The sequence below is a fragment of the Mustelus asterias genome, chromosome 2 (genome assembly GCF_964213995.1).
Source record: "Mustelus asterias chromosome 2, sMusAst1.hap1.1, whole genome shotgun sequence".
NCBI lineage: Eukaryota > Metazoa > Chordata > Chondrichthyes > Carcharhiniformes > Triakidae > Mustelus > Mustelus asterias.
The window spans coordinates 26,740,997-26,766,627 of NC_135802.1; the positions used below are offsets into that span (position 1 = coordinate 26,740,997).

At 42.3% G+C, this 25,631-nt stretch overlaps 1 protein-coding gene across 3 annotated transcripts in view; it reads left to right on the forward strand.

Annotated features, from left to right (window-relative positions):
- Positions 1-25,631, forward strand: part of zmynd11 (zinc finger, MYND-type containing 11) — a 194,712-nt gene that overhangs the window by 77,582 nt on the left and 91,499 nt on the right. The window contains exon 2 of one of the 3 annotated variants that reach the window (XM_078232830.1): positions 12,104-12,239. The exons of the other annotated variants lie outside the window; for them this stretch is intronic. Within the exon in view, the coding sequence (XP_078088956.1) occupies positions 12,124-12,239 (116 nt within the window). The 5' untranslated portion in view covers positions 12,104-12,123. The remainder of the gene's footprint in view (positions 1-12,103; positions 12,240-25,631) is intronic. 3 annotated transcript variants of the gene reach the window in all.

A 25,631-nucleotide genomic window follows, 5' to 3' on the forward strand; every position in this document is an offset into this window, starting at 1 on the left:
GGTAGCAGTGGAAGAATGCGTTTCTGAATGGAGGGCTGTGACAAGTGGCATCCCTCAAGGATCAGTGCTGGGACCTTTACTGTTTGTAATATATATATATATATAAATGATTTGGAGGAAAATGTAACTGGTTTGATTAGTAAGTTTGCGGACGACACAAAGGTTGGTGGATTTGTGGATAGCGATGAGGACAATTAGAGGATACAGCAGGATATAATATACAGGGGATATACAGGGGATAGAATATAAAAGCAGGGATGTCTTGATGCACCTGTACAGGGCATTGGTGAGGCCGCAGCTGGAATACTGTGTGCAGTATTGGTCCCCTTATATGAGGAAGGATATATTGGCATTGGAGGGAGTGCAGAGAAGGTTCACCAGGTTGATACCGGAGATGAGGGGTTTGGATTATGAGGAGAGGCTGAGGAGATTGGGTTTGTACTCGTTGGAGTTTAGAAGGATGAGGGGGGATCTTATGGAGACTTATAAGATAATGCGGGGGCTGGATAGGGTGGAGGCGGAGAGATTCTTTCCACTTAGTAAGGAAGTTAAAACTAGAGGACACAGCCTCAAAATAAAGGGGGGTCGGTTTAAGACAGAGTTGAGGAGGAACTTCTTCTCCCAGAGGGTGGTGAATCTCTGGAATTCTCTGCCCACTGAGGTGGTGGAGGCTACCTCGCTGAATATGTTTAAAGCGCGGATGGATGGATTCCTGATCGGTAAGGGAATTAAGGGTTATGGGGATCAGGCGGGTAAGTGGTACTGATCCACGTCAGATCAGCCATGATCTTATTGAATGGCGGGGCAGGCTCGAGGGGCTAGATGGCCTACTCCTGCTCCTATTTCTTATGTTCTTATATAGATTGGTTGGAGACTTGGGCGGAGAGATGGCAGATGGAGTTTAATCTGGGCAAATGTGAGGTAATGCATTTTGGAAGGTCTAATACAGATAGGAAATATACAGTAAATGGCAGAACCCTTAAGAGTATTGATAGGCAGAGAGATCTAGGTGTACAGGTACACAGGTCACTGACAGTGGCAACGCAGGTGGAGAAGGTAGTCAAGAAAGCATACGGCATGCTTGCCTTCATCAGCCAGGGCATTGAGTTTAAGAATTGGCAAGTCATGTTGCAGCTTTATAGAACCTTAGTTAGGCCGCACTTGGAATATAGTGTTCAATTCTGGTCGCCACACTACCAGAAGGATGTGGAGGCTTTGGAGAGGGTACAGAAAAGATTTATCAGGATGTTGCCTGGTATGGAGGGCATTAGCTATGAGGAGAGGTTGGAGAAACTAGGTTTGTTCTCACTGGAACGACGGTGGTTGAGGGGAGACCTGATAGAAGTCTACAAGATTGAGAGGCATGGACAGAGTGGATAGTCAGAAGCTTTTTCCCAGGGTGGAAGAGTCAATTACTAGGGGGCATAGGTTTAAGGTGCGAGGGACAAGGTTTAAAGGAGATGCACGAGGCAGATGTTTTACACAGAGGGTGGTGGGTGCCTGGAACTCACTGCCGGGGGAGGTAGTGGAAGTAGATACGATAGTGACCTTTAAGGGGCGTCTGGACAAATACATGAATAGGATGGGAATGAAGGGGTATGATCCCCAGATGGGTCAGGGGTTTTAGTTAAGCCGGGCAGCATGGTCGGTGCAGGCTTGGAGGCCGAAATGCCTGTTCCTGTGCTGTAATTTTCTTTGTTCTTTATTCTTTGGATATAGACTGGGATAATGGGCAATACTGTGGAAAATAGAGTTTGATGTGGGGAAATGTGAATTCATCCAGAGTTCACATCCAGAAAACAAATCCAGAATATTTTCCAAATATTGAGAGACAAGGAACCATAGAGGAGGCAAGGTATTTGAATCTATGTATATGTACAAAAGGGTAATCAAAACTATTAATGTAATGTTAGCCTTTATTGCAACATATTGGAATATAAAATTATTCTTCTGTCATTTGGAACCTTGTTCTAAAGTACTATGTTAAGTTACCGAAACTGCGCCACAAAAGTATATTTTGGCTTTGAAGGGGTTCAGTGCTGATTCACCAGAATGGCAACAGGTTAAAGCATTAAATTGAGGCCCCTGCATAACATTCGTGTGTATTCACATGCATTTAGAAGATTGAGGAGTAATGCTTAAGTAATAACATTCAGTAAGGTAAACGCAGAGAAACTTTTAAAGTAAAGTTTATTTACTAGTCACCCTTGCCTTGTAATGAAGTTACTGTGAGAATCCCTGAGTCACCACAATCCGGCGCCTGTTCAAGTACATGGAGGGAGAATTTAGCATGGCCAATGCACCTAACCGGCACGTCTTTCAGACTGTGGGAGGAAACTGAAGCACCCGAACGAAACCCACGCAGACACGGGGAGAATGCGCAAACCTTGCACAGACAGTGACCCAAGCTGGAAATCGAACCTGGGTCCCTGTCGCTGTGAGGCAGTGGTGCTAACCACTACCACCATGCTGCAATCCAGAACATGGGAGCATGGTCTTAAAAGTAGACCTAAAAGGTCTAAAATGAGACCTAAAAGGAAATCAAAAGGCAGTTGCTCATATAGTTTAGTGGAAAATGAAACTGTCTGGATGTTAGATGAATTGAACTTTTCAAAATGGAGCTTTTTTATTTTGTTTTTCGGTTAGGGTATCAAGGAAGCTCTAGCAAAAATGGAGTGACAGATCATCTGTGATCTAATAGTATGGCAGGATAGACTTGAAAGAATAAATGGCCTATTCTTTCCTGTTCTTGTATTCCTATTTCCATTGATGTTGCTGTGTCTAGAGGTAACGGAGGCATGGATCAGGATTCCAGCAGGAAGGAACTAAGATGGGAGCGGACAGCAGGCATTGAAGTGTATTCTTCTGAGCTGCAGGATGTAGTTTATTATACCAGCAGAGTAAGAAACTTTAAGCAATAACTGTCAGTTTTATGCTGAAATCCTATGGCTAATTACAAAATAATTCAATCATTTTTCAGAAATGGTGATTGTGAATGGATGGATTCTTGCAATCCTCACATTTTAAATGAGAATTAAGTTGTTCTGCTGAGTTTAGTTAGGTACAGTTTTAGTACTAGAAACTGATAGAAATGTTTTTAGATTGGGCACGAAGATTTGTTGCCATTAGTTTCTGATAGGAAAACACAGCTGGCTACAAGACATGGTTTTCTTCCAGATACCGTTAAATTGAAACTTCATGCATGACTCATAGTTCTTTCAATTTTCAAATGTAATAAAAACCATGTTTTTGTAGGTGTAACTCTATGTAACAAGGAACATGTGTTACCCTTGACATTTGAGCACTGGGCAAATCCTAAGCGTGAGATTTTTGATCATTAGGCAGCCACATATCCAAGTTGAAAGCTGGCATTAAGATCATAAATATGGTTAAAAGCAATAAACTTTAATCTGGTACTTTAATCCAAGATTAAACCCAGTGCAGCAGACCTAGCTCCTTCTGAGTCAATTGTCTAGCTATTCTGGTCAGAGGTGACGCAGGGCCAATTGCTGCTGATGCGAAGATCACTTAAGTTTGTTATAAGTTGATGTTTATTTAAAGTGTCGCAAGTAGGCTTACATTAACACTGCAATGAAGTTACTCTGAAAATCCCCTAATGGCCACACTCCATTCGGGTACACTGAGGGAGAATTTAGCATGGCCAATGCACTTAACCAGCATGTCTTTCGGACTGTGGAAGGAAACCGGAGCTTCCGGAGGAAACCCACACAGGATGTGCAAACTCCATACAGACAATGACCCAAGTCGGGAATTGAACCCGGATCCCTGGCGCTGTGAGGCAGCAGTGTTAACCCTGGCAGCAGTAGCGAATCTTCAGCGCAACCATCCGTGGAGAGTGATGGTGAAGAATAGCAGTAAGAAGTTTAACAACACCAGGTTAAAGTCCAACAGGTTTATTTGGTAGCAAAAGCCACACAAGCTTTCGGAGCCTTAAGCCCCTTCCTCAGGTGAGTGGGAATTCTGTTCACAAACAGGGCATATAAAGACACAAACTCAATTTACATGAATAATGGTTGGAATGTGAATACTTACAGCTAATCAAGTCTTTAAGATACAAACAGTGTGAGTGGAGAGAGCATCAAGACAGGCTAAAGAGATGAGTATTGTCTCCAGACAGGACAGCCAGTGAGACTCTGCAGGTCCAGGCAAGCTGTGGGAATTACAAATAGTGTGACATGAACCCAATATCCCGGTTGAGGCCATCCTCATGTGTGCGGAACTTGGCTATCAGTTTCTGCTCAGTGACTCTGCGCCGTCGTGTGTCGTGAAGGCCGCCTTGGAGTCGCTGAGCAGAAACTGATAGCCAAGTTCCGCACACATGAGGATGGCCTCAACCGGGATATTGGGTTCATGTCACACCATTTGTAATTCCCACAGCTTGCCTGGACCTGCAGAGTCTCACTGGCTGTCCTGTCTGGAGACATTACACATCTCTTTAGCCTGTCTTGATGCTCTCTCCACTCACATTGTTTGTATCTTAAAGACTTGATTAGCTGTAAGTATTCGCTTTCCAACCATTATTCATGTAAATTGAGTTTGTGTCTTTATATGCCCTGTTTGTGAACAGAATTCCCACTCACCTAAAGAAGGGGCTTAAGGCTCCAAAAGCTTGTGTGGCTTTTGCTACCAAATAACCCTGTTGGACTTTAACCTGGTGTTGTTAAACTTCTTACTGTGTTTACCCCAGTCCAACGCCGGCATCTCCACAAGAAGAATAGCAGCACAGAGGACAATACCTCTTTTTTTACAATATCGGTGACTGTATTCAGCTAAGTGTTTAAAATCCAAAGATTTGGTGGATGCATGAATGAATGAGGCAGTTGGGTCGAGGGTGGATAGCTGTTCAGATTGGGGATGTGGAGGAGTGTGCGGTTGGGACGCCTGCACCTCTGAGCTCAGTGTTGGAGACAGTCATGGAGGGTCCTGGGCAGCACAAATCAGGCCATTGGAAGTTTAAACTTCCTGGGCAATTACAATGCATGTACCCGTGTCATCATTTCCAATTAATCTTAAAATGAAACAATGGAATATGTATCAATGTTCACAGCTGTTAGCATTGGGAGATTTGGCCCAATCCTTGTCGTCTTATAATATTGATATGCAGAAAAAGACCAGGTCATCCACCAAGCTCACCCCATACAGACGGTAGAATATCATGACAATTGTTTGCTCCCCAGCCTCCTCTCTGTACAGACATATAATCTTCAGGAAAAGGATTTTTAAAAAAACTCTGCAACAATATAATTGATTTTCATCATTTAAAATGTAATTATAATTGGAGGTTGTTGAGTATGGCCTTTGTTTATGAATGTAAGCATCATATTTAGAGCACTGCCGTTATCAACTTTACAACGGATTGTACATTTCAGTCACTCTGGAAGGAGCAATCTTATTTATGCCCTTTATTCAAATCCGATCCAGAGAAACTTCTTGGCTTTGATCAAAAACTTCAGAGGCTGCGGTGGACACTCATATTTAGCTGTGAAGGGATCTAATTGTTATGTGCAAAAGGCCAGTGCAGTAAGGGGGCAAACAAAGAGGTGCTTTTATCTTGTTGTCAAGTGAAGAAGTCCCAAAGTCGATATGTTTGTCAGGGCAAATACGGATTGAAGTTATTCAATGCTGATGTGGAATTTGTCATTCTATTAGGAATTACTTGGTTGCATTACTTGTCGAGTCCTACATTTGAAATTCATATAAACAGCTAAAGTTAAAACCTGCTTTACTTTGATAATGTGGAAGAGACCAGCAGAGCAAAGGTTTCTCTTACCTCTACCTGCCCTCCTCAGAACAAAAGTTTTGATCTTAGCCGTGTGCCTATTGAGTCACATTATAAAAAACTACCAGGTTTAAAATGGCCACTTATTCCTAACTCATCTGGGCAGTCTGCCCAAGAGACTGGGTGCCGAAGTAAATTTCGAGGATGCTTATTTTCACATGGCAATTCATCTGAAACACACACAATGACCAAACAGCATTCATTCCATGTTGATTTAAAGTGTGTCTGGAGCAATGAACTATTTCAGCCTTAACCTTTTTTTTAAACGAGGTACTATATACTTTAATATCTGTCCAGGACCTGGTTAATAACTATTGATCTTTCTTACAACCATCAGAAAATATATGAGAAGGCCTCTTTACATTGAAGTAGCAATATACGTTTCCAAGTTTTTATTTTGTGCCGCCTTTCTTTCAAACTCATCCCTCCTGCAAATTGTTATTAAAGAACCTCTCCCGATATTATTATTTAAGTTACAAATAACTTAGATTCAGGTATAGGGAGCAGCATTATAAGGTTAGCAGATCATACTTGCCAACATGGTAGGTAGTGAAGAAAATAATTGTAGACTTTTGTGATGATGTAGGCAGGATGGTGAAATGGACAGTAGCATTAACGTGGAGAAGTGTGAACTGTCTGTTGAACTTTGCAAGGACCAATGTGGAGCGACAGTGTATTCATTTTGATTGGTACAGTTTTGAAAAGTGTAGGTGAGTGGAGAAACCTTGCTGTTCATGTGCACAAATCCTTAAAAGTGGCATAGCAAGTTGATAAAGTGGTTAAAAAACATATGTAGGTAACTTGGCTTTATAGAGGCATAGAGTATTAAAGCAAAGTGATTACTCTATAACTTAGGCCTCAGCTGAATTCAAAGGAACAAAGAAAAGTACTGCATGGAACAGGCTCTCTGGTCCTCCAAGCTTGTGCTGATCACGATGCCCTAACTGAACAAAAAAAATCCTTCTGCCCTTACTCGGTTCGTAACCCTCTATTCCTCCTTATTCGTGTACCCATCCAGATACCTCTCAAGTCTTATGGACAATTCTGACAACCACATTTCATAAGATGTAAAGATCTTTGGCAAAGTATGGAGGAGGTTTACTAAAATGTTACCATGGTTGAGGGAATTCAATTACATCCAGAAGTTGGAAAAGTTAGGATTCTTCTCTTTGGAACAGAAAGGTTACGAGGTGACCTAATGGAGATTTATAAAATGGAAGGCTTTGATAGAGTATATGGAGGAAACCTATTCCTTCTGGAATAACCAGGGGTCATAGACCTCAAATGATTGGCAAAAGATGCAGACTGGAGATGTGGAGAAATTCTTTTGCTCGGGTTGGTGATCAATTTAAAAAGGAGTTGACGAGAACTTGAGGATGAGGCTCTTTGGTTTGATTTGATTTATTATTGATACGTGTAGTAACATACAGTGAAAAGTATTGTTTCTTGCGCACTATACAGATAAAACATACTGTTCATAGAGAAGGAAACGAGAGAGTGCAGAATGTAGTGTCACAGTCATAGCTAGGGTGTAGAGAAAGATCAACTTAATGCAAGGTAAGTCCATTCAAAAGTCTGACAGCAGCAAGGAAGAAGCTGTTCTTGAGTCAGTTGGTACGTGACCTCAGACTTTTGTATCTTTTTCCCGAGGGAAGAAGGTGGAAGAGAGAATGTCAGGGGTGCGTGGGGTCCTTAATTATGCTGGCTGCTTTGCCAAGGCAGTGGGAAGTGTAGACAGAGTCAATGGATGGGAGGCTGGTTTACGTGCAGGTATACTGCAGGTATCTACATTTTTAGGTTGTCTTAAATGTGGACAAAATTACTGGTGCAAACCTTGAGAAAAGCTTGCCTCCAAACTGCTGTTGAGTGCTCTCGCAGCCACTTGTGATTCAAAATCTTGAAAACTAGCTTTAGATCTGAAACCAGGTGATAAAGCCATAGCCTCCCCCAAAACCTTAGGTTAATAACAGTTCTCATCTTTGCCTTCTCTGGTGACGTAACTGATCATATTGGAGCATTATTGCACCATAAGAAAGTAAGTGCTTGTTTGCAAATCAACATTCAAAAGCCTGCAAAGCAGATCAAAGGCCCCTCCAACCTTTGGCACAAAGACTTAGTTCAAAGACTAAATCTACTATGATCTTCAGACAGGAGGGCCAATGAATACAGCCTAAGCAATTTCGCCCATATTCCTTAAACAAATTAAGAAAAGAAAGTAATTTTCAGGTAATTCCATATGGCAGTCCTCAGGCTGCTGATTTATTGAGGTTTGCACTAAATTAATTGGCTCATGAATTACAACTTATCTCAGTAATTTTAAACATTGGACTTTATACTGTGTATCTGTTTACAGTTCCAGAGTAAACACTTTTTGATTCGATACTATAAGTTGATTACTTTTTCTGGTATGGAGTATAATTTAGTTAGGTTCCATCAGAATGGTTTATTGATCTGCAATTTGCACGTTAGATCTTTTATTTCTGCACCTCCTGGTTCTAGATTCCCCTATGAGAAGAAAGATTCACTCAGCACCTACCCAGTTGAGCCCCCTCATCACTGCAGGAGTTCAGTTCTTTAGGGTAGTGTTCTAGCCCCAACCATCTTCAGCTGCTTCATCATAAGGTTAGAAGTGGGGATGTTCACTGATGATTACGACCAAGGTATTGAAGTCTTCTGTGTCTATATGTAGTAAGACCTGGACAACACTCGGGCAAGGGCTAGTAAGTGGCAAATAACATTCATGCCACACAAATGCCAAGTAATAATCATTTCCAGCAAGAGATAATCTAACCATCTCCCCTTGACTTCTGGCATCGCGATCATTGAATCCCCCACTATCAGTATCCTTGGGGTTGCCATCAACCAGAAAGTGCACTGCAAACTGCTACAAGAGGGACAAGAGATAGTTAAAAGGCTGGAAATTTTGGCGGTAAGTAACTCATCTCCTGACTCAAAGCCTAATCACCATCTACAAGGCACAAGTTAGCTGTGTGAAGAAATACTCTCTACTTGCCTGAATTAGTGCAGCTAATAAATAAAGCTTCACACCATCCAGGACAAAGCAGCCCACTTGATCGACATCCACTCAACCACAACCACTGGCTCACAGTAGCAGCAGTGTGTAACATATACAAAATGTACTACAGCAACTCACCAAGGCTCCTTTCCAAATCTCTGACCTCTACCACCGAGAAGAAGAGCAGCAGACCCCTGAGAACAGCACCTGCAAGTTCCCTCCAAGCCACTCACCACCCTGACTTGGAAATATATCGCTATTCTTTCACTGTCACTTAGTCAAAATCCTTGATCTCCCTTCAAACAGCATTTGCGGTTATACCTACACGAGATGATTATTTTGGTTGAAGAAGGCAACTCACCACAATCTTTTCATGGGACATGAGGGATGAGCAACAAATGCTCACACTTTATGGAAGAAATAAAAAATCTCGAGTTTTTTGAGGAAGTAAAGGTCAGGGTCATTGAGGGGACACCAATGGATTAGTATATTTTGGAATTTCAGAAACCATTTGGAAACAAGGTTAGGGCTCATGGGATTTGGGTTAATATATTAGCATGGATGGTTAATGGGTTAAAAACAGAGGGGAGGAACATTCTGTTTTCGGGTTGAAATTAGTGGAGTGCCACATGGATTAATATGGGCCACAGCTATTTACTATCAGTTTCAATGACTTAGATGAGGGGATCCATTGTAATGTATCCAAATTTGATGATGATACAAAGACTAGAAGGTAAACTGAGGAAGATGCAAAGAGGCTGATGAGGGACACGTAGACTGGTTAAGCAATTGGACAGAAATGTGGCAGATGGAGTATGGTGTAGGAATTATCTACTTTGTTAGGAAGAATAGGAAAGCAGATTTTTTTTAAAAAGGTGAGACAGTAATAAATTTCAATATTCAAGAGGATTTGAGTGTCCTTATACTCAAATCACAGTTGCCATGCAGGTATAGCATGCATTTAGAAGGAAATAATAGAATTTTAGCCTTTCTTTCAAGGGGCTGTAGTCTGAGAGTAACAAAATCATGCTGCGTTTATAAAGGGCTTTGGTGAACCCTTACTTAGAGTCCTTTGTAGATTTTCGTCTTGTTATCTAAGAATATATTTGCCTTGGGGCTGTATAATGAAGGTTTACTAGATTGAGTTCTGGGCTGAGAGCGCTATCATGAGAGGAGAGATGGGTCTATGCAATTTAGCAGAATGAGAAATGATCTAATTGAAATGTATAACATTCTTGAGGTCGCGAGACAAGTTAAACACTAATAAATAAAAGGAAAATACCATGGATGCTGGAATTATGAAATAAAAACAGTGTTAAAAAAACTCAGCACGTCTGGCAGAATCTGTGGAGAGTGAAATAGGGTTTAATGTTTATGACTCTTCTATGGAACTCTGAAGGGTTGTTTCCCCTAGCTATAGAGACTAGAACTCTGGTCCTTTCAGGATAAAGGGTCAACCGTTTAGGACTGAGATAAGAAATTTCTTCACTCAGTAAATTGTGAATCTTTATAATTCTTTTCCCAGAAGGCTGTGGATGCTCAGATTTTTACTGTCATTGAAGACTGATCAAGATTTTTGGGCAGTGGGGGAAAACCAGGGGATAGGAAAGATAAGGCATGAAAGTGGAGTTAATGCAGAAGTTCAGTCATGATCTTATTGATGGAGCAGGCTTGAAGGCTGTAAGAGGAAGTCCTGCACTTATTTAGTGTGTTTCACCGCATCACACCCCAAATTGGTATAGAGCCACCCCATTTCTTATGTTCTTCCTGACGGCTGTGTAAAACATCGCTGTCTTGTTGAGTTTCGAATCCTATATTCCATTCATCTCTGCAACATCACAAATCTTTTTGTACTTCACTGCACTGAAGCCCTTGTCTGCTTTTTCATCTTCTCTGGCCACAATCTCGCCAGTAACCTATTCACTGACGTCTTCACCTCCATCCGTTGCAAATTTTACAATCTTTTCTGCACTTGAGTCTCCAGACCATCCTTTGATCCACAGAGACTGTGTTCCAAAGGCATTGAATATAAAACTCCTGCTGAGCTATCCAAAATCTGTTGTGTTTCTGCACCACACTAACCTTCTCTAGACTGATTTTCTTTCCCACGTCCTTGGTTCCTAGACTCTGGTCTTCTGTACATCCTTCTGTACATACTTTCAGCAACTTTGGCCCTGTCCAATTGTACTTGCCTGCCTCATCTAGCTTGGTTTTTAAAAGCCTTCCAGAAACACATCTCTGTGGCCAAATATTCCATAACCTCTCAATTCCTCCACAAAGATTTGGTGTCATTCTTCCCTATTCATGTGAAAAATGTTGATATCTTTCTATGTTACAGGTGCTATCTATATAAGGGCGACTTGCATGTAATGACATCCAGCAGTCATAATCAAAGGGGTAAAGTTTGATCAGAATTAGAGGGAGACCTGGTCTCAATGTTCCTCGGATCATGTAGCAATCTCTTTTCCAAAACTAAAGAGTGAATGTTTCATGCCGACGAAAGGTCTGAAATGTTGACTCTTGTTTCCCTCCCCACAGAATAGTGCCTGATTTCCCAAGCGTTTCCAGCATTCTCTTTTTGATTCCAGTTTCTAGCATCTGCAGTATTTTGTTTTTGCTGTCTGACCTCTCTGCCGGATAAGCAAAGATTAGTTGTATTTATTGTAATTATCAATACTGATTAAAATACTTGAGTAAACAAGTCAGCATTTCATTTAACTGTTTTGTCCTTCTAATTGGGCATTATTCAAATATACCATCATTTGGGTCAGTAGCAGGGTGGAATTAATTAATGGGAAGAATTTCCTGGCAGGTCGGTGGAATCGGAGGAAATTCCAATAATAAACCACTAATTATCTTCAAGACAACTATAAATTGTGCTGTGGGTAGTGGACTTAATATTTTAGTAAGCATTGGCTTTCAGTGCTTTAGGTTCTAAGTGGTTCTTGTTACTTTCTTTGGTTATTCTGTATACATACTCATTATGTTTCATTTTTTGCCTAATGTTGCCATGTATAGAAAAAAAAATTCTGTTCATTGCCCCCTCTTTTCTTTCTCTAACTTGTCCTTCTTGCAAGCTACAACATTTCTTGCTATCGCAATATTTCTGTCAGCACAAAGTTTACTTCCAAACTTTTGGTGGTTTGACCTTTATTTAAACAAAGGGAAATAAGCCAAAAAAGGTCCTTATCTGAATCTATGCCTTCTGCAACTGAATAAATGAGCAGGGTTTAAGACCAGTATTACTACTATTGACTAACCCTGTTGTCTTTATTCTTCTAATGCAGCTCACAGACTAGATAAGACCATGGTTCGCCTAACCAAAAGGAGGCTGTCAGACTCGCAAGTGGTCCAGCGACTCTGGAATGCTATTGAAGTCATCCGCAATCAGAAGCAAATTGCAAACTTGGACAGGATAACAAAGTATGTCCTTAGTTAAAAACTGGGTTTCTAAATAGTGTATGAGGAATTTTGTTGAGTGAAGTTCTTGCTTGCTTTGGAAAAAAAATAACCTCAGCTACATTTTTATGCCCAATTCTTTTTGACTACTTAGCTAATTGGTAAGCAGGAATAAACCTGAATAGGTAATATTTCATTTTACCTTTTTTGTAAATATGTAAAGCATTTAGATAACAATACCTTACATTTAACTTATATTTGATTAAACCTAGCAAAATGATCTGGCACAAAATCAGCTATGTTTGGAGCACAGTAACTATAGGGTAGCTAACTCCTAGGCCCCTGCACTGGCTCACCACAACTGGAAGAATTATAGCAACTTTTCCATTTCTTATCTGCAAATCTTATTTCTGGATCTAAGCTCTATTCTACTTTACTTAACATGTGAATCTATCTTTTGAACATTCTGAAACTTGATGTATCTTAAACGATTAAGCATTTATGAGCAAGGTAAAGTTGCAGGTGAAATTTAATATTGTAACAGGATAGCATTAGTGTAGTCAACAGTTAATGTAGAAAAACTGGAAATAACAGATTCCACCTGTACATTCCTGTCGTGTTTGCTTTGCGAGTGTAGAAACACACACGTTTCCCCTCTAACCAACTCACCCCACTTTCCCCCCCCCCCCCCCCCCCCCCCACACCACCACCACCAAAAGGACACATTTAAAAATCTTTCTTTGCATTAGATTTTGTAAACCTTCTCAGCATAAGGGAAAAAATGCAATCTATAGCATGACTCGGGGATAAAAACCTCTTCCTCCTTCTGTTTCTCTGCAAATTATTTTTGTGATCTTAATGTAGTCAAAAAGTGTGGATTAAGAGATGTTGGTAGGAAGAAAGAGGAGAGATAAAATAACAGGCACAATTTTAAAAGGGTGTACATGACTGAATCTTGGAAGATGGCAAAATAAACAAGCAACCAAGGCTTTATAAACTAAGACATAGTGTTGGATTTTATGGTTTCCGGTGAGGTGAGGACGACAGAAGGGGAAGCATCTGGTTTGCTTGCTCCCCACCCTGTCATCTCAGCCTGGCAAATCAAGTGTCCGACAGCCATTTAGTTTTGGGGAGGGGTGAGGCTCCACACCCAATTGGGCATCTAAAGTGGACATCAAATGGGAGAGAGGTTAAGACCACAAATTTTAAAGCCCCCTGCCCTCTAACGCTCCTCGTTTGTTATGTTGGCTTAAAACATAGTGAAGAAATAAAGTATACTAACATCCAATCATTGTCACCTACAGCAACAGATTCAGTTGCCTCCACATATCTGGCGTCTATCACTTGCAACTGTTTCCCCATGTAACTACTGACAAATGGAGTGGGCAATGTAAAATTGCAGTAAATTACCTAGTTAATGAATAAACATAGTTAGCTTGTTAATTGTTATTTTCAAAATGTCAGCCAGGCTTCCAATTTCAATGCTGACTCAACCTCTAATATTGGAGACAGGCAGAATGACACTGGGTTGCCGATCTGATGTAATCACATGTTATTTTGCGTGAACAGGACAGTATATCAGATTTGTGGCTGTTAAGTCCAGCCCATGGAGTGCAAGAGCCAGAGCCACAGGTTAAATTCTGGCCTCTTGTCACTGACTGTGTGGAGTTTGCACGTTCTCCCCGTGTCTGTGTGGGTTTCCTCGGGGTGCCCTGGTTTCCTCCCACAGTCCAAAGGTGTGCGGGTTAGGTTGATTGACCATGCCAAATTGACCCTAGTGTCAGGGGATTAGCAGGGTAAATATGTGGGGTTACGAGAATAGGGCCTGGGTGGGATTGTGGTAGGTGCAGAACCAATGAGGCCGAATGGCCTCCTCCTGCACTGTAGGGATTCTATGAATTCTGGGCATCCCTCATTAGGAATGAAGCTAAAGTCTTGAGGGGATTTACTAGTATGGGAGCAGTGATGCAGGATTTCAAGTTTTGTGGGGAGACTGGAGAAGCTGGGACTGTTCTTCTTGGAACAGGAAGGTTCATGAGAGATTTAAAGCAGCTATTCAAAATTACGAAAGGTTTTGCGATAAGAGTAATTGTAAATAAACTTTTCAGTGACAGAAATGTCTGTAACCAGAGGACATGGATTTAAGGCAATTGGTAGAAGAGATGAGGATAACTTTTTCTGCAACGAGACTTAGAATGCACTGCCTTAAAAGGTGTTTGAAGCAAGTTCAATAATAACTTTCAAAAGTGAATTGGATAAATATTTGTATGGAAAAGAAATGCAGGCTATTGCGAAAGTGGAATGGTGAGACAAAGGCACAACACACAATGTACTATATCATTATGATTCTTTAGCCTTCGTTGTAAACCAACTTTGAGGTTGTTTAACAAATTGATCCAACAAGGTCATTTCCCTGCCATTTGCGGAAGAGCAAATTTTAAGTGAAATAATCAAAACAATGTTATCCAAGAGGGTCTAATATTTCAGAAAGCATGTGCACGTTCTGTTGTGCTCTATTGTTTTCCTCCTCACTCCTACTTTAGGTAACTATTTGTGACCAACTTGTGTCTCATGTTGCTGCTAACTGGGTGAGACACTTAACTACCAATTTCCTTCAGGTAGCATTTAAAAAGAAATTCCAGTCAAATCATTTGCTAATTTATATATTTTCTCTTCATTCATGCAGTCGTCATGTACTATAGATGGAAACGGGTACGATATAATTAGGGTTACGGAGACATGGCTGCAGGATGACCAGGAGTGGGAACTGAATGTCCCAGGGTATTCAGTACTTAGAAAGGACAAGCAAAGGTGGTGGAGTGGCATTGCTGGTTAAAGAGGAAATTAACACAATAGTGTGAAAGAATATTGGCTCCAACAACATGTATGGGTAGAGTTGAGAAATACCAAGGGGCAAAAAACATTAGTGGGTGTCGTATATAGACCCCCAAACTGCAGTGCTGATGTTGGGAATGGCATTAAACAGGAAATTAGAGATGCGTGTGATAAGGGAATATCGGTGATCATGGGTGATTTTAATCTGCACATAGATTGGGCAAATCAAATTAGCCACAATGCCATAGAGGCAGAATTCCTGAGTGTATACAGGATGGTTTTATTGATCAATATGTGGATGAGCGAGCTAGCGAGCAGGCCATCTTAGACTGGGTACTGTGTAATGAGAAGGGAATCTTTGCCAATCTGGCTGTGCGAGATCGCTTGGGGGTGAGCAACCATAACATGATAGAATGTTTTTATCAAGATGGAGAGTGAAGTAGTTGATTTGGAGACTAGAGTGCTGAATCTTAATGAAGGAAACTATGAAGATATGAGGCATGAGTTGGCCTTGATAGATTGGGGAGCATTACTTAAAGGGATGACAGTAGATAGGCAATGGCAAACATTCAAGGAATGCATGGGGTAACTGCAGCAACTGTTTATTCCTGTCTGGCACAAAAGCAAAAGAGGGCCAATCCATGGCTTACAAAGGAAATTAGAGAGAGTATCCGATCCAAGGAAGAAGCATACAGATTGGCCAAGAAAAATAATAGGTCTGAGGATTGGGAGCAGTTTAGAATTCAGCAAAGAAGGACCAAGGGATTGACTAAGAAGGAGAAAATACAGTACCAAAGTAAGCTTGCAGGGAAGATACAGATGGACACTAAGAGTTTCTATAAATACATGAAGAGAAAGAGGTTTGTGAAGACAAATGTAGGTTCCCTACAGACAGAAACGGGGGAATGTATAATAGGGGACAAAGAAATGGCCGAGCAACTGAATACATTGGTTCTGTCTTCACAGAAGAGGACACAAATCAGATACCAGAAATGTTGGAGAATGCAAGATTTGGTGAGAGGGAAGAACTGAGGGAGATCAATATTAATAGAGAAATGGTTGCTGGGAAAGTTGATGGGATTGAAGGCGGATAAATCCCTAGGGCCTGATAATCTACATCCCAGAGTACTTAAGGAAGTGGCTCTAGAAATAGTGGATGCATTGGTGGTCATCTTCCAGGATTCTATAGACTCTGGAACAGTCCCTGCAGATTGGAGGGTAGCCAATGTCACTCCAATATTCAAAAAGGGAAGTAGAGAGAAAACAGGGAATTATAGACCAGTAAGCTTAACATCGGTAGTGGGGAAAATTCTCAAATCTGTTATCAAGGACTTTGTAGCGGAGCATTTAGAAAGCAGTGGCAGGATCAGACAGAGTCAGCATGGATTTATGAAGGGGAAATCATGCTTGACAAATCTGTTGGAATTCTTTGAAGATGTAACTAGTAGAGTTGACGAGGGGATATTTGGACTTTCAGGAAGTGTTTGACGAAGTCCTGCATAAGAGATTATCGTGCAAGATTAAAGCGCATGGGATTGGAGGAAGTGTATTGAGATGGATAGAAAACTGGGTGGCAGAGAGAAAACAAAGAGTAGGAATTAATGGGTCCTTTTCAAATTAGCAGGCAGTAACTAGTGGAGTGCCACAGGGACCGCAGCTATTCACAATATATATTAATGATTTGGACGAGGGAATAAAATGTAACACCTCTAAGTTTACAGATGATACCAAGTTGGGTGGGAGGGTGAACTGTGATGAGGATGCCGAGATCCTTCAGTATGATCTGGGCAGGTTGGGTGAATGGGCAGATCAATGGCAGGTGCAGTATAATTTGGATAAATGTGAGGTTATTCACTTTGGAAACAAAAACAAGAAGGCAGATTACTACCTGAATGGCTGTAAATTGAGAGAGAGAAGTGTGCAGCAGGACCTGGGTGGCCTTGTGCACCAGTCGCTGAAGGTAAGCCTGCAGGTGCAGCAGACGGAAAGAAGGCAAAATGGCATATTGGCCTTCATTGCGAGAGGTTTCGAGTGCAGGAGCAGGGATGTGTTGTTGCAATTATACAGGTCTTGGTGAGGCCACACTTAGAGTATTGTGTGTTTTGGTCTCCTCTTCTGAGGAAGGATATTCTTGCTCTCAAGGGAGTGCAGCGATGGTTTACCAGGCTGATTCCGGGGATGGCTGGACTGATGTATGAGGAGAGATTGACTCGGTTAGAATTGTTTTCACTGGAGTTCAGATGAATGAGGGGGGACCTCATAGAGACTTATAAAATTTTAACAGAACTAGACAGGGTAGATGCAGGGAGGATGTTCCCGATGGTGGGTGTGTCCAGTACCAGTGGTCACAGTCTGAGTATTCAGGGTAGACTATTTAGGACAGAGGTGAGGAGACATTTCTTCACCCAAAGAGTGGTGAGCCTCTGGAATTCATTACCGCAGGAAGTAGTTGATGCCAAATCATTGAATGTATTCAAGAGGCGGCTGGATATAACACTTGGGGCAAATGGGATCAAAAGTTATGGGGAGAAAGTAGGATTATGCCATTGAGTTGGACAATTAGCCATGATCGTGATGAATGGCGGAGCAAGCTCGAAGGGCCAAATGGCCTCCACCTGCTCCTATCTTCTATATTTCTATAGTCCTAGCATTGACCAGTTAGAGAAAATCTCCATTACAAGGGAGGAAGTGTTAGGTTTTTTAGGGAATATAAAGACTGACAAATTCCCAGGGCCTGATGGAATCTATCCAAGGCTGCTCAGGGAGATGAGAGATGAAATTGCTGGGCCTCTGACGCAAATCTTTGTCTCGTCACTGGACACAGGTGAGGTCCCAGAGGATTGGAGGATAGCTAATGTGGTCCCGTTATTTAAGAAGGGTAGGAAGGATAACCCGGGTAATTATAGGTCGGTGAGCTTGATGTCCGTGGTAGGGAAGTTGTTGGAGAGGATTCTTAGAGATAGGATGTATGCGCATTTAGAAAGGAATAAACTCATTAACGATAGTCAGCATGGTTTTGTGAGAGGGAGGTCATGCCTCACTAACCTGGTGGAGTTTTTTGAAGAAGTGACTAGAATGGTTGACGAGGGAAGGGCCGTGGATGTTGTCTATATGGACTTTAGTAAAGCGTTTGACAAAGTCCCTCAGGGTAGGTTGGTGCAAAAGGTTGGATCTCATGGGATAAAGGGGGAGGTGGCTAGATGGGTGGAGAACTGGCTTGGTCACAGAAGACAGAGGGTGGTAGTGGAAGGGTCTTTTTCCGGTGGATGCCTGTGTTCCGCAGGGTTTTGTATTGGGACCTCTGCTGTTTGTGATTTATATAAACGATCTGGAAGAAGGTGTAACTGGGGTGATCAGTAAGTTTGCTGACGACATGAAAATGGCTGGACTTGCAGATAGTGAGGAACGTTGTCAGAGGCTACAGAAGGATATAGATAGGCTGGAAATTTGGGCAAAGAAATGGCAGATGGAGTTCAAGCCAGATAAATGCAAAGTGATGCATTTTGGTAGAACTAATGTAGGGAGGAGCTATACGATAAATGGCAGAACCATAAAGGGTGTAGATACGCAGAGGGACCTGGGTGTGCAAGTCCACAGATCCTTGAAGGTGATGTCACAGGTGGAGAAGGTAGTGAAGAAGGCATATTGCATGCTTGCCTTTACAGGATGGGGCATAGAGTATAAGAGTTGGGGTCTGATGTTGCAGTTGTATAGAACGTTGGTTCGGCCGCATTTGGAATACTGCGCCCAGTTCTGGTCGCCGCACTACCAGAAGGACGTGGAGGCTTTAGAGAGAGGGCAGAGGAGGTTTACCAGGATGTTGCCTGGTATGGAGGGGCTTAGTTATGAGGAGAGATTGGGTAAACTGGGGTTGTTCTCACTGGAAAGACGGAGGATGAGGGGCGACCTAATAGAGGTGTATAAAATTATGAAAGGGATAGATAGGGTGAACGGTGGGAAGCCTTTTCCCAGGTCAGTGGTGACATTCACGAGGGGTCAGAGGTTCAAGGTGAGGGGGAGGGGAGGTTTAACACGGATATCAGAAGGACGTATTTTACACGGAGGGTGGTGGGGGCCTGGAATGCGCTGCCGGGCAAGGTGGTGGAGGCGGACATACTAGGAACGTTTAAGACTTATCTAGATAGCCACATGAACGGAGTGGGAATGGAGGGATACAAAAGAATGGTCTAGTTTGGACCAGGGAGCGGCGCGGGCTTGGAGGGCCTGTGCTGTATTGTTCTTTGTTCTTTGTTATTTACAGAACCTTCAACCCATCGAATCTATGTTGGCTCTCTGTAAAGTACACCAGTCAGTCCTATTCCCCTGCTCTATCCCAGTGGCCCTGCAAGTTTATTTCCTTCCAATGTCCATCCATGTTCAGCTTATGCTGGAAATCAAATAATAACTCCCTATTTGGGCAGATTTCAAATCAATGACATTGGAACATCACCCATATGAGCTTATTTTTTCTACCCTCGCCAATCTACTAGAACAGGAAATAAAAACAAAAAGTGTTGAAAAAATTCAGCAGGTCTGGCAGCATCTGTAGAGAGAGAAATGGAGTTAATATTTCATGCCCAGTGTGACTTCCGCAGAGATCTCGGTTTGAATTTGAACAAAGCTGGGCAGTTAACGATTTCATGCTGCATTCTCCATGGCAACGCTTCCACCAATCAGTCAACACTCTTTTCTTGCAGCATCAATTGTTGTTCCCCCATTATTGGTGGAAAATAATTCTTGCGAGCTATCCTGATGAAAGGGCGAAAAGCTTTTTTAGCATGTCTCTCTTTTCAGCAACTGAAAGAACTCCTTTTCCATTGTCTTAACAAAGTTCTCAAACTCTCAGTTTTTTAGGTCATAGGTTCAACAGCCTGTGTTTAGCTTGGTTTGGGCAAGGAATTAGTTATGAGGTGTTAACAGAAAATGAGAAACTCTGAACTATTTTTAAGCACCAATTGATAATTTTTTGAGTCTGACCTACAGATTGTGAAGGTCTAACTGATCGAGAACAGGGAGCCTGCCAGCTTTTGTAATGCATAAGTCCATGGACACTAATTTACAAACAGGACTGACCCCTATTTGATTGAGCCTACTCTTCTTTTCACCATTCAGAATGATGCTTTATTGACTCGTTATATAATGATAAATGGAAATATTTTACTTGTGACTTATGAGCTAACTTAAAGCCCAGTAAGTGCCAATTATTTTTTGCATTTCTATCTGCACGTTCCTTGACTTCAGACATAAATGGAACTTTTCGGGTATTGGAATTTTTTTATTAACATCTGTTAAATCCAACTATCTAACCTCGAGTAAGAACCTACTGCGGCTCTCAGAATTCATTGTGGTGATGGGGAATTGTAATTAGAGTTGAAGGTGGGTGTGGGAGAAGTTAAAGTGTGTTATTAAAGATTACAAGATGTAGATCCCACTGAAATGCAACAAAAAAAATAGCAATTTATGCAATGCTATTAACATAGGTCTGGAATAGAACAACATTGTTTGGGTTCACCCTCTCTTGTATTCTGGAAGAAAATGTGGGTTTTGATAAAGCGCAGGCGAGACCTGTCTCAATTTGGTCTTAAAAATCCCTTTTGAAGTGACTCGCTTCCATACGTTATTTTCTACAAGTATGGCTGCAACTTTGAAAACATTTTCAGCCCCCCCAGTTTTCTCCTGTATAGGCAGATCTACACCTAGGGTGAGTGACTTAAGGTGTTTGGAGAGTTTCCAACATTACCATTGCATCCATCTGATATCTAATGCTGTTATATAATCAGAATTGAGGATTCCAGTGGATTCTCATCTCCTTGCCTCCTCCCTTCCCACCGCTAAATTCCATTAGATTGGCATTTCTCTTGTTGTAGTTTATATGGATTTCAGTAAAGCCTTGACAAGATCCCACATGGGAGACTTGTGAAGAATGCAAATGCATGTGGCATGCAGGGTGATTTGATGAAATGGATTCAAAATTGGCTCAGTTTAGGAGACAGGGTGATGACAGAAGGCTGCTTTAGTGACTGGAAGTCAGTGTCCAGTGGGGTACAACAGGGATCTCTGCTGGGTCCCCATTATTCATCATTTATATAAAAGGCAAAGATGACGATGTGGGGTTTGGATTAATAAGCTTATAAATGACACAAAGATTGACCGGGTGGTTAATAGTGAAGCTGAGTGTCTTGGGCTACAAGAAGATATAGACAGATGGTCAAGTGGGCAGATAAGTGGCAGATGGAATTTAACCATGAAAAGTGTGGGGTGATACATTTTGGAAGGAGTAATTTGACAAGAAAGTATTCAATGAATAGTAGAACACTAGGAAGTTCTGTGGAACAAAGGGACCTTGGCGTGTTCATCCATGGATTTCTAAAGTCAGAAGGGCATGTTAGTAAGGTGGTAAAAAAGACATATGGGACACTTGCCTTTATCAATCGAGGCATAAATTACAAAAGCAGGGAAGTCATGTTGGAGTTGTATAGAACTTTAGTTAGGCTGTAGCTAGAGTACTGCGTGCAGGTCTGGCCACTGCATTAAAGGAAGGATGTGATTGCACTGAGGGGGTGCAGAGGAGATTCACCAGGATGCTGTCTGGGAGGGAACATTTAGGTTATGAAGAGAGGGTGGATTGGCTTGGGTTATTTTTGTTGGGGCAGAGAAGACTTGAGGGACGGACAGTGTGATTGAGGTGTACAAGATTATGAGGGGCATGGATAAGGAGCAGCAGTTCCCCTTAGTTTAAGGGCCAGAAGGGACACGGACTCAAGGTGAGGGGCAGAAAGTTTAGAGGGGATGTGAGGAAAAACTGTTTTACCCAGAGGGTGGCAACGATCTGGAATGCTCGGCCTGGGAAGATGGGAGAGGCGAGTTGCCTCACATCCTTTAAAAAGTACCTGGATGAGCACTTGGCACGGCATAGCATTTAAGGTTATGGGCCAAGTGCTGGTAAATGGGATTAGCTGGGAGATCAGGTGTTTCTTGCTGCCAATGTAGACTCAATGGGCTGAAGGCCCTCTTCTGCAGTGTATGATTCCATGTTGAACATTTCGAGCAAAATCTGTTTATTCTAAGAACCTGAAGTGTGAACCATGCCCAAATCCCCCATTCGTATTGTTTCATTTTCTTATTGCTCTGCAAGTTCTTATTTCCCCAGAGATTTTCTTTCCACAAACACTTCAAATTTATTTCCTAGTCCAATGCGTTTTGGCAAATTAAAATCTTGTCCTTTGCATCCTTTACATTGCATTCACCCCCACACTGACCCTGATTCCTTCCATAACTAGAAACATGGCTATATCTGTTTTTAGGAAGCCCCTCGACACGAACCAAATTGTTGCTCAAGGCTGAACTCTCCTTGCTACTCCTGGCTTGTCCTAGATTTGTGTTCTCTGGCTACCACCTGCTTTTTCAGTAAACTTGTTTTGTCATTCTTTCCAGCGGCATGGTGGCACAACGGTTAGCACGCACAGCACCAGGGACCCAGGTTCAATTCCGACCTCGGGTGACTGCGTGGAGTTTGCACTTTCTCCCCATGTCTGCGTGGCTTTCCTCCGGGTGCTCCGGTTTCCTCCCACAGTCCAAAGATGTGCGGGTTAGGTTGATTGGCCATGTTAAATTGCCCCTTAGTGTCAGGGGGACTTGCAGGGTAAATACATGGGGTTATGGGGATCGGATGGGATTGTTGTGGGTGCAGGCACAATGAGCCGAATGGTCTCCTTCTGCACTGTAGGGATTCGATAATTCCCAATTATTTTTGTCCATTCAGCTCTGCCAGATCACCTCTCCAGTTAAAATCCATTCTTCAAAAGGCATTCCTCCCCTTCCATTTTTCCTATAAATTCTCCTAACATAATCCAATAAATAAATATAAGAAGGTTGGTAATGGAAGGTTGGAAGAAATACTTTAAACAAGCACAAGTCCAACATGCCCATTTATGTTCACCTATTGACATTCTTCTATCTTCTGAAATATATTTCTCTCCTAATAATTTCTGTTTTTCTATTAATGGCAGAGTTCACAGAAAGCACTTAGCTTTTAAGAACTTACATTTACTTAGCACCTTTCATGGCCTCAAGACATCCCAAAGCTCTTCGTAGCTAATGATGTGCATTTAAGGTGCAGTCACTGTTACAATGTAGGAAACGTGGCAGCCAGATAAACAATTTTAGTGATGTTTTGGTTGAAGGATGAATATTTGCCAGGACATCTGAGAGGACCGACTCCTGGATTAACATCTCGTGTGAAAGGCAACACATCCAAAGCATGCAGCACTTTCACAATGCTGTACTCATATAATTATCCAGATATGTGCTCGGGTCTCTGGAGAGGAGGTTGATCTGATTCAGGTGTGAATGCTGCCACTGAGCCATTGCTGAAGTCATTGAAATAAAAATGAAGTCATAGTGCACACATTGTGACACAATAATTATGTTGCGATGTTGTGCATGAGGTACCAAGGTAAATCATGTTTACTTTGTTCAGTATCATAAAATGATTACAGCACAGAAGGCCATTCGGTTGTATCCATGCTTGATCTTTGTAAGACCAGCCTCTGACTTTTTCCTGTATCCCTGCAAAGTTTTCCTCTTATTATTATCCATTTGCCTTTTGACGGCATCTAATAAATCTACTTCCTCCATGGCCTCAGGCATTGTATTCTAAATCCTAACCATTCGCTGCGTAAAAAATATTTTTCTCTATGTTGCCATTGCTGCTTTTGCTAATCACCTTAAATTGGTGTCCTCTAGTTCTTGATCTCTCTCCCAATGGGAACAGTTTCTGTCGATCTATTCTGTCCAGATTTCTCGTAATTTTGAACACCTCTATCAAATCATCTCTTGATCTTTTCCGAGGAAAACTGTCCCAACTTCTCTCATCCTTTCTCATGCCTTCACACCTTTTCTAAAGTGTGGTGGCCAGAACTGGACACCATTGCTCCAATTGTGGCTGAGCTAAAAATGTTATACCTTTCTATACCTTCTTTGAGGAAGTAACAAGCATGATGGATAAGGGGGAACCTGTGGATGTGGTGTACTTGGATTTGCTTTAGGCATTTGACAAGGTGCCACATCGAAGGTTACTAAACAAAATAAGAGCTCATGGTTTGGGGATAACATATTAGCATGGATAAAGGATTGGTTAGCTTAACAGGAAGCAAAATGAATCATTTTCTGCTTGACATGTTGTAATGAGTGGAGTGCCACATGGCTGGGTCCCCAACTATTTACAGTCTATATTAATGACTTGAGTGAATACACCAGATGCTAAATTTACTGATGGCATAAAGGTAGGAAAGTAAGTTGTCAGGAGGACATAGGGTAGAATTCTCCTATCCCACTCGCAGCGGGTTTGGTGGCAGGCAGGAGCCAAAAGGTCAGAAACCCACTAGCATAAAATCACGTTGTAAATCTCCCAATGGTGGGTCAGTCTTCCTGCTGGCTGGTCGTGTGGGTGTCATTTGCAACTCATGAACGCTCGTTAAAACAGCTGCCTGCCGATGTCCTGTCAGGCCTTCAATTCTTGTGTCATGCCAGCAGAAAACGACATCAGTCTAAAAGTTGATTGCTAAAGAGTGATATGCACAAGGTGGCTCTCGGTTCACAAGAAATTTTGAGGTGAGTGCAGCAAAGCCTTGCTGCCATTGTGGTGCTGCGCTGCTCCTGATGCGCTGTTCACCACTCTGCTGGGCAGACAAGTTCTTGCCCTCCATGCTGAACTGGTCTTCATGGACAGCACCGTGCTGCTGGACTCATGGGCCCTCTGGTATCATTGAGCCAGATCACTGGAGTGCCCGAGGTTGAGAAGTACAGGGGCGTCCTTCCCCCTGGTGCCACACGCCAGTGTCTATCTGGACAGCACTGCTGAAGGACTCGTGCAACTACTGCAACAAAGGTCCGAAGTTCAACCAGAGGGTGGAGTGTGAGCTGAAGCCAGTGGAGCGGTGGCCTGACAAAGGCAAGGGGAGAAATTTGGAAGGAGGGGCTATGCAAGATGGTAGTGGTGGGTAGGTGGGGCGGGGAAAGGGGGCAGAGAGGCAAGGAGGTGGATGAAGAAGACAAACAATGGAAGGCAGAGGGAAGACGGAGGGGAGGGAAACTGGACCTCAAAGAGGCTGAGTGAAAAGCTCTCAAGTTGGTCAAAGGGATGGATACCTCATAATTTTCTGGATGGAGATGTACATCGATTCTAGGTGCGGTGGGTAGAGATCTAAGTGGGGGATGGGTGCTTTGCAGTTGATGGGCTTGGGGAGGGTGGGGAAGGAAATTCTTCTTGTGGGTTGCTGACATCATCCTGCGTGGTCTGGTGAAGACAGGTGGGTTGGAGAGAGTGATATGAGTGTACAGGACTGGTGTTTAAATGTGATGTTGGAATCTGTGAACCCGACAGCTGATGGCAGGCAGATGAATCAGCTGCTGGCCTGCAAGGGGATTCAAGAGTGGAATGCGCCTGTGCATAATTAATGACAGTAAGAAGTTTAACAACACCAGGTTAAAGTCCAACAGGTTTATTTGGTAGCAAAAGCCACACAAGCTTTTGCTACCAAATAAACCTGTTGGACTTTAACCTGGTGTTGTTAAACTTCT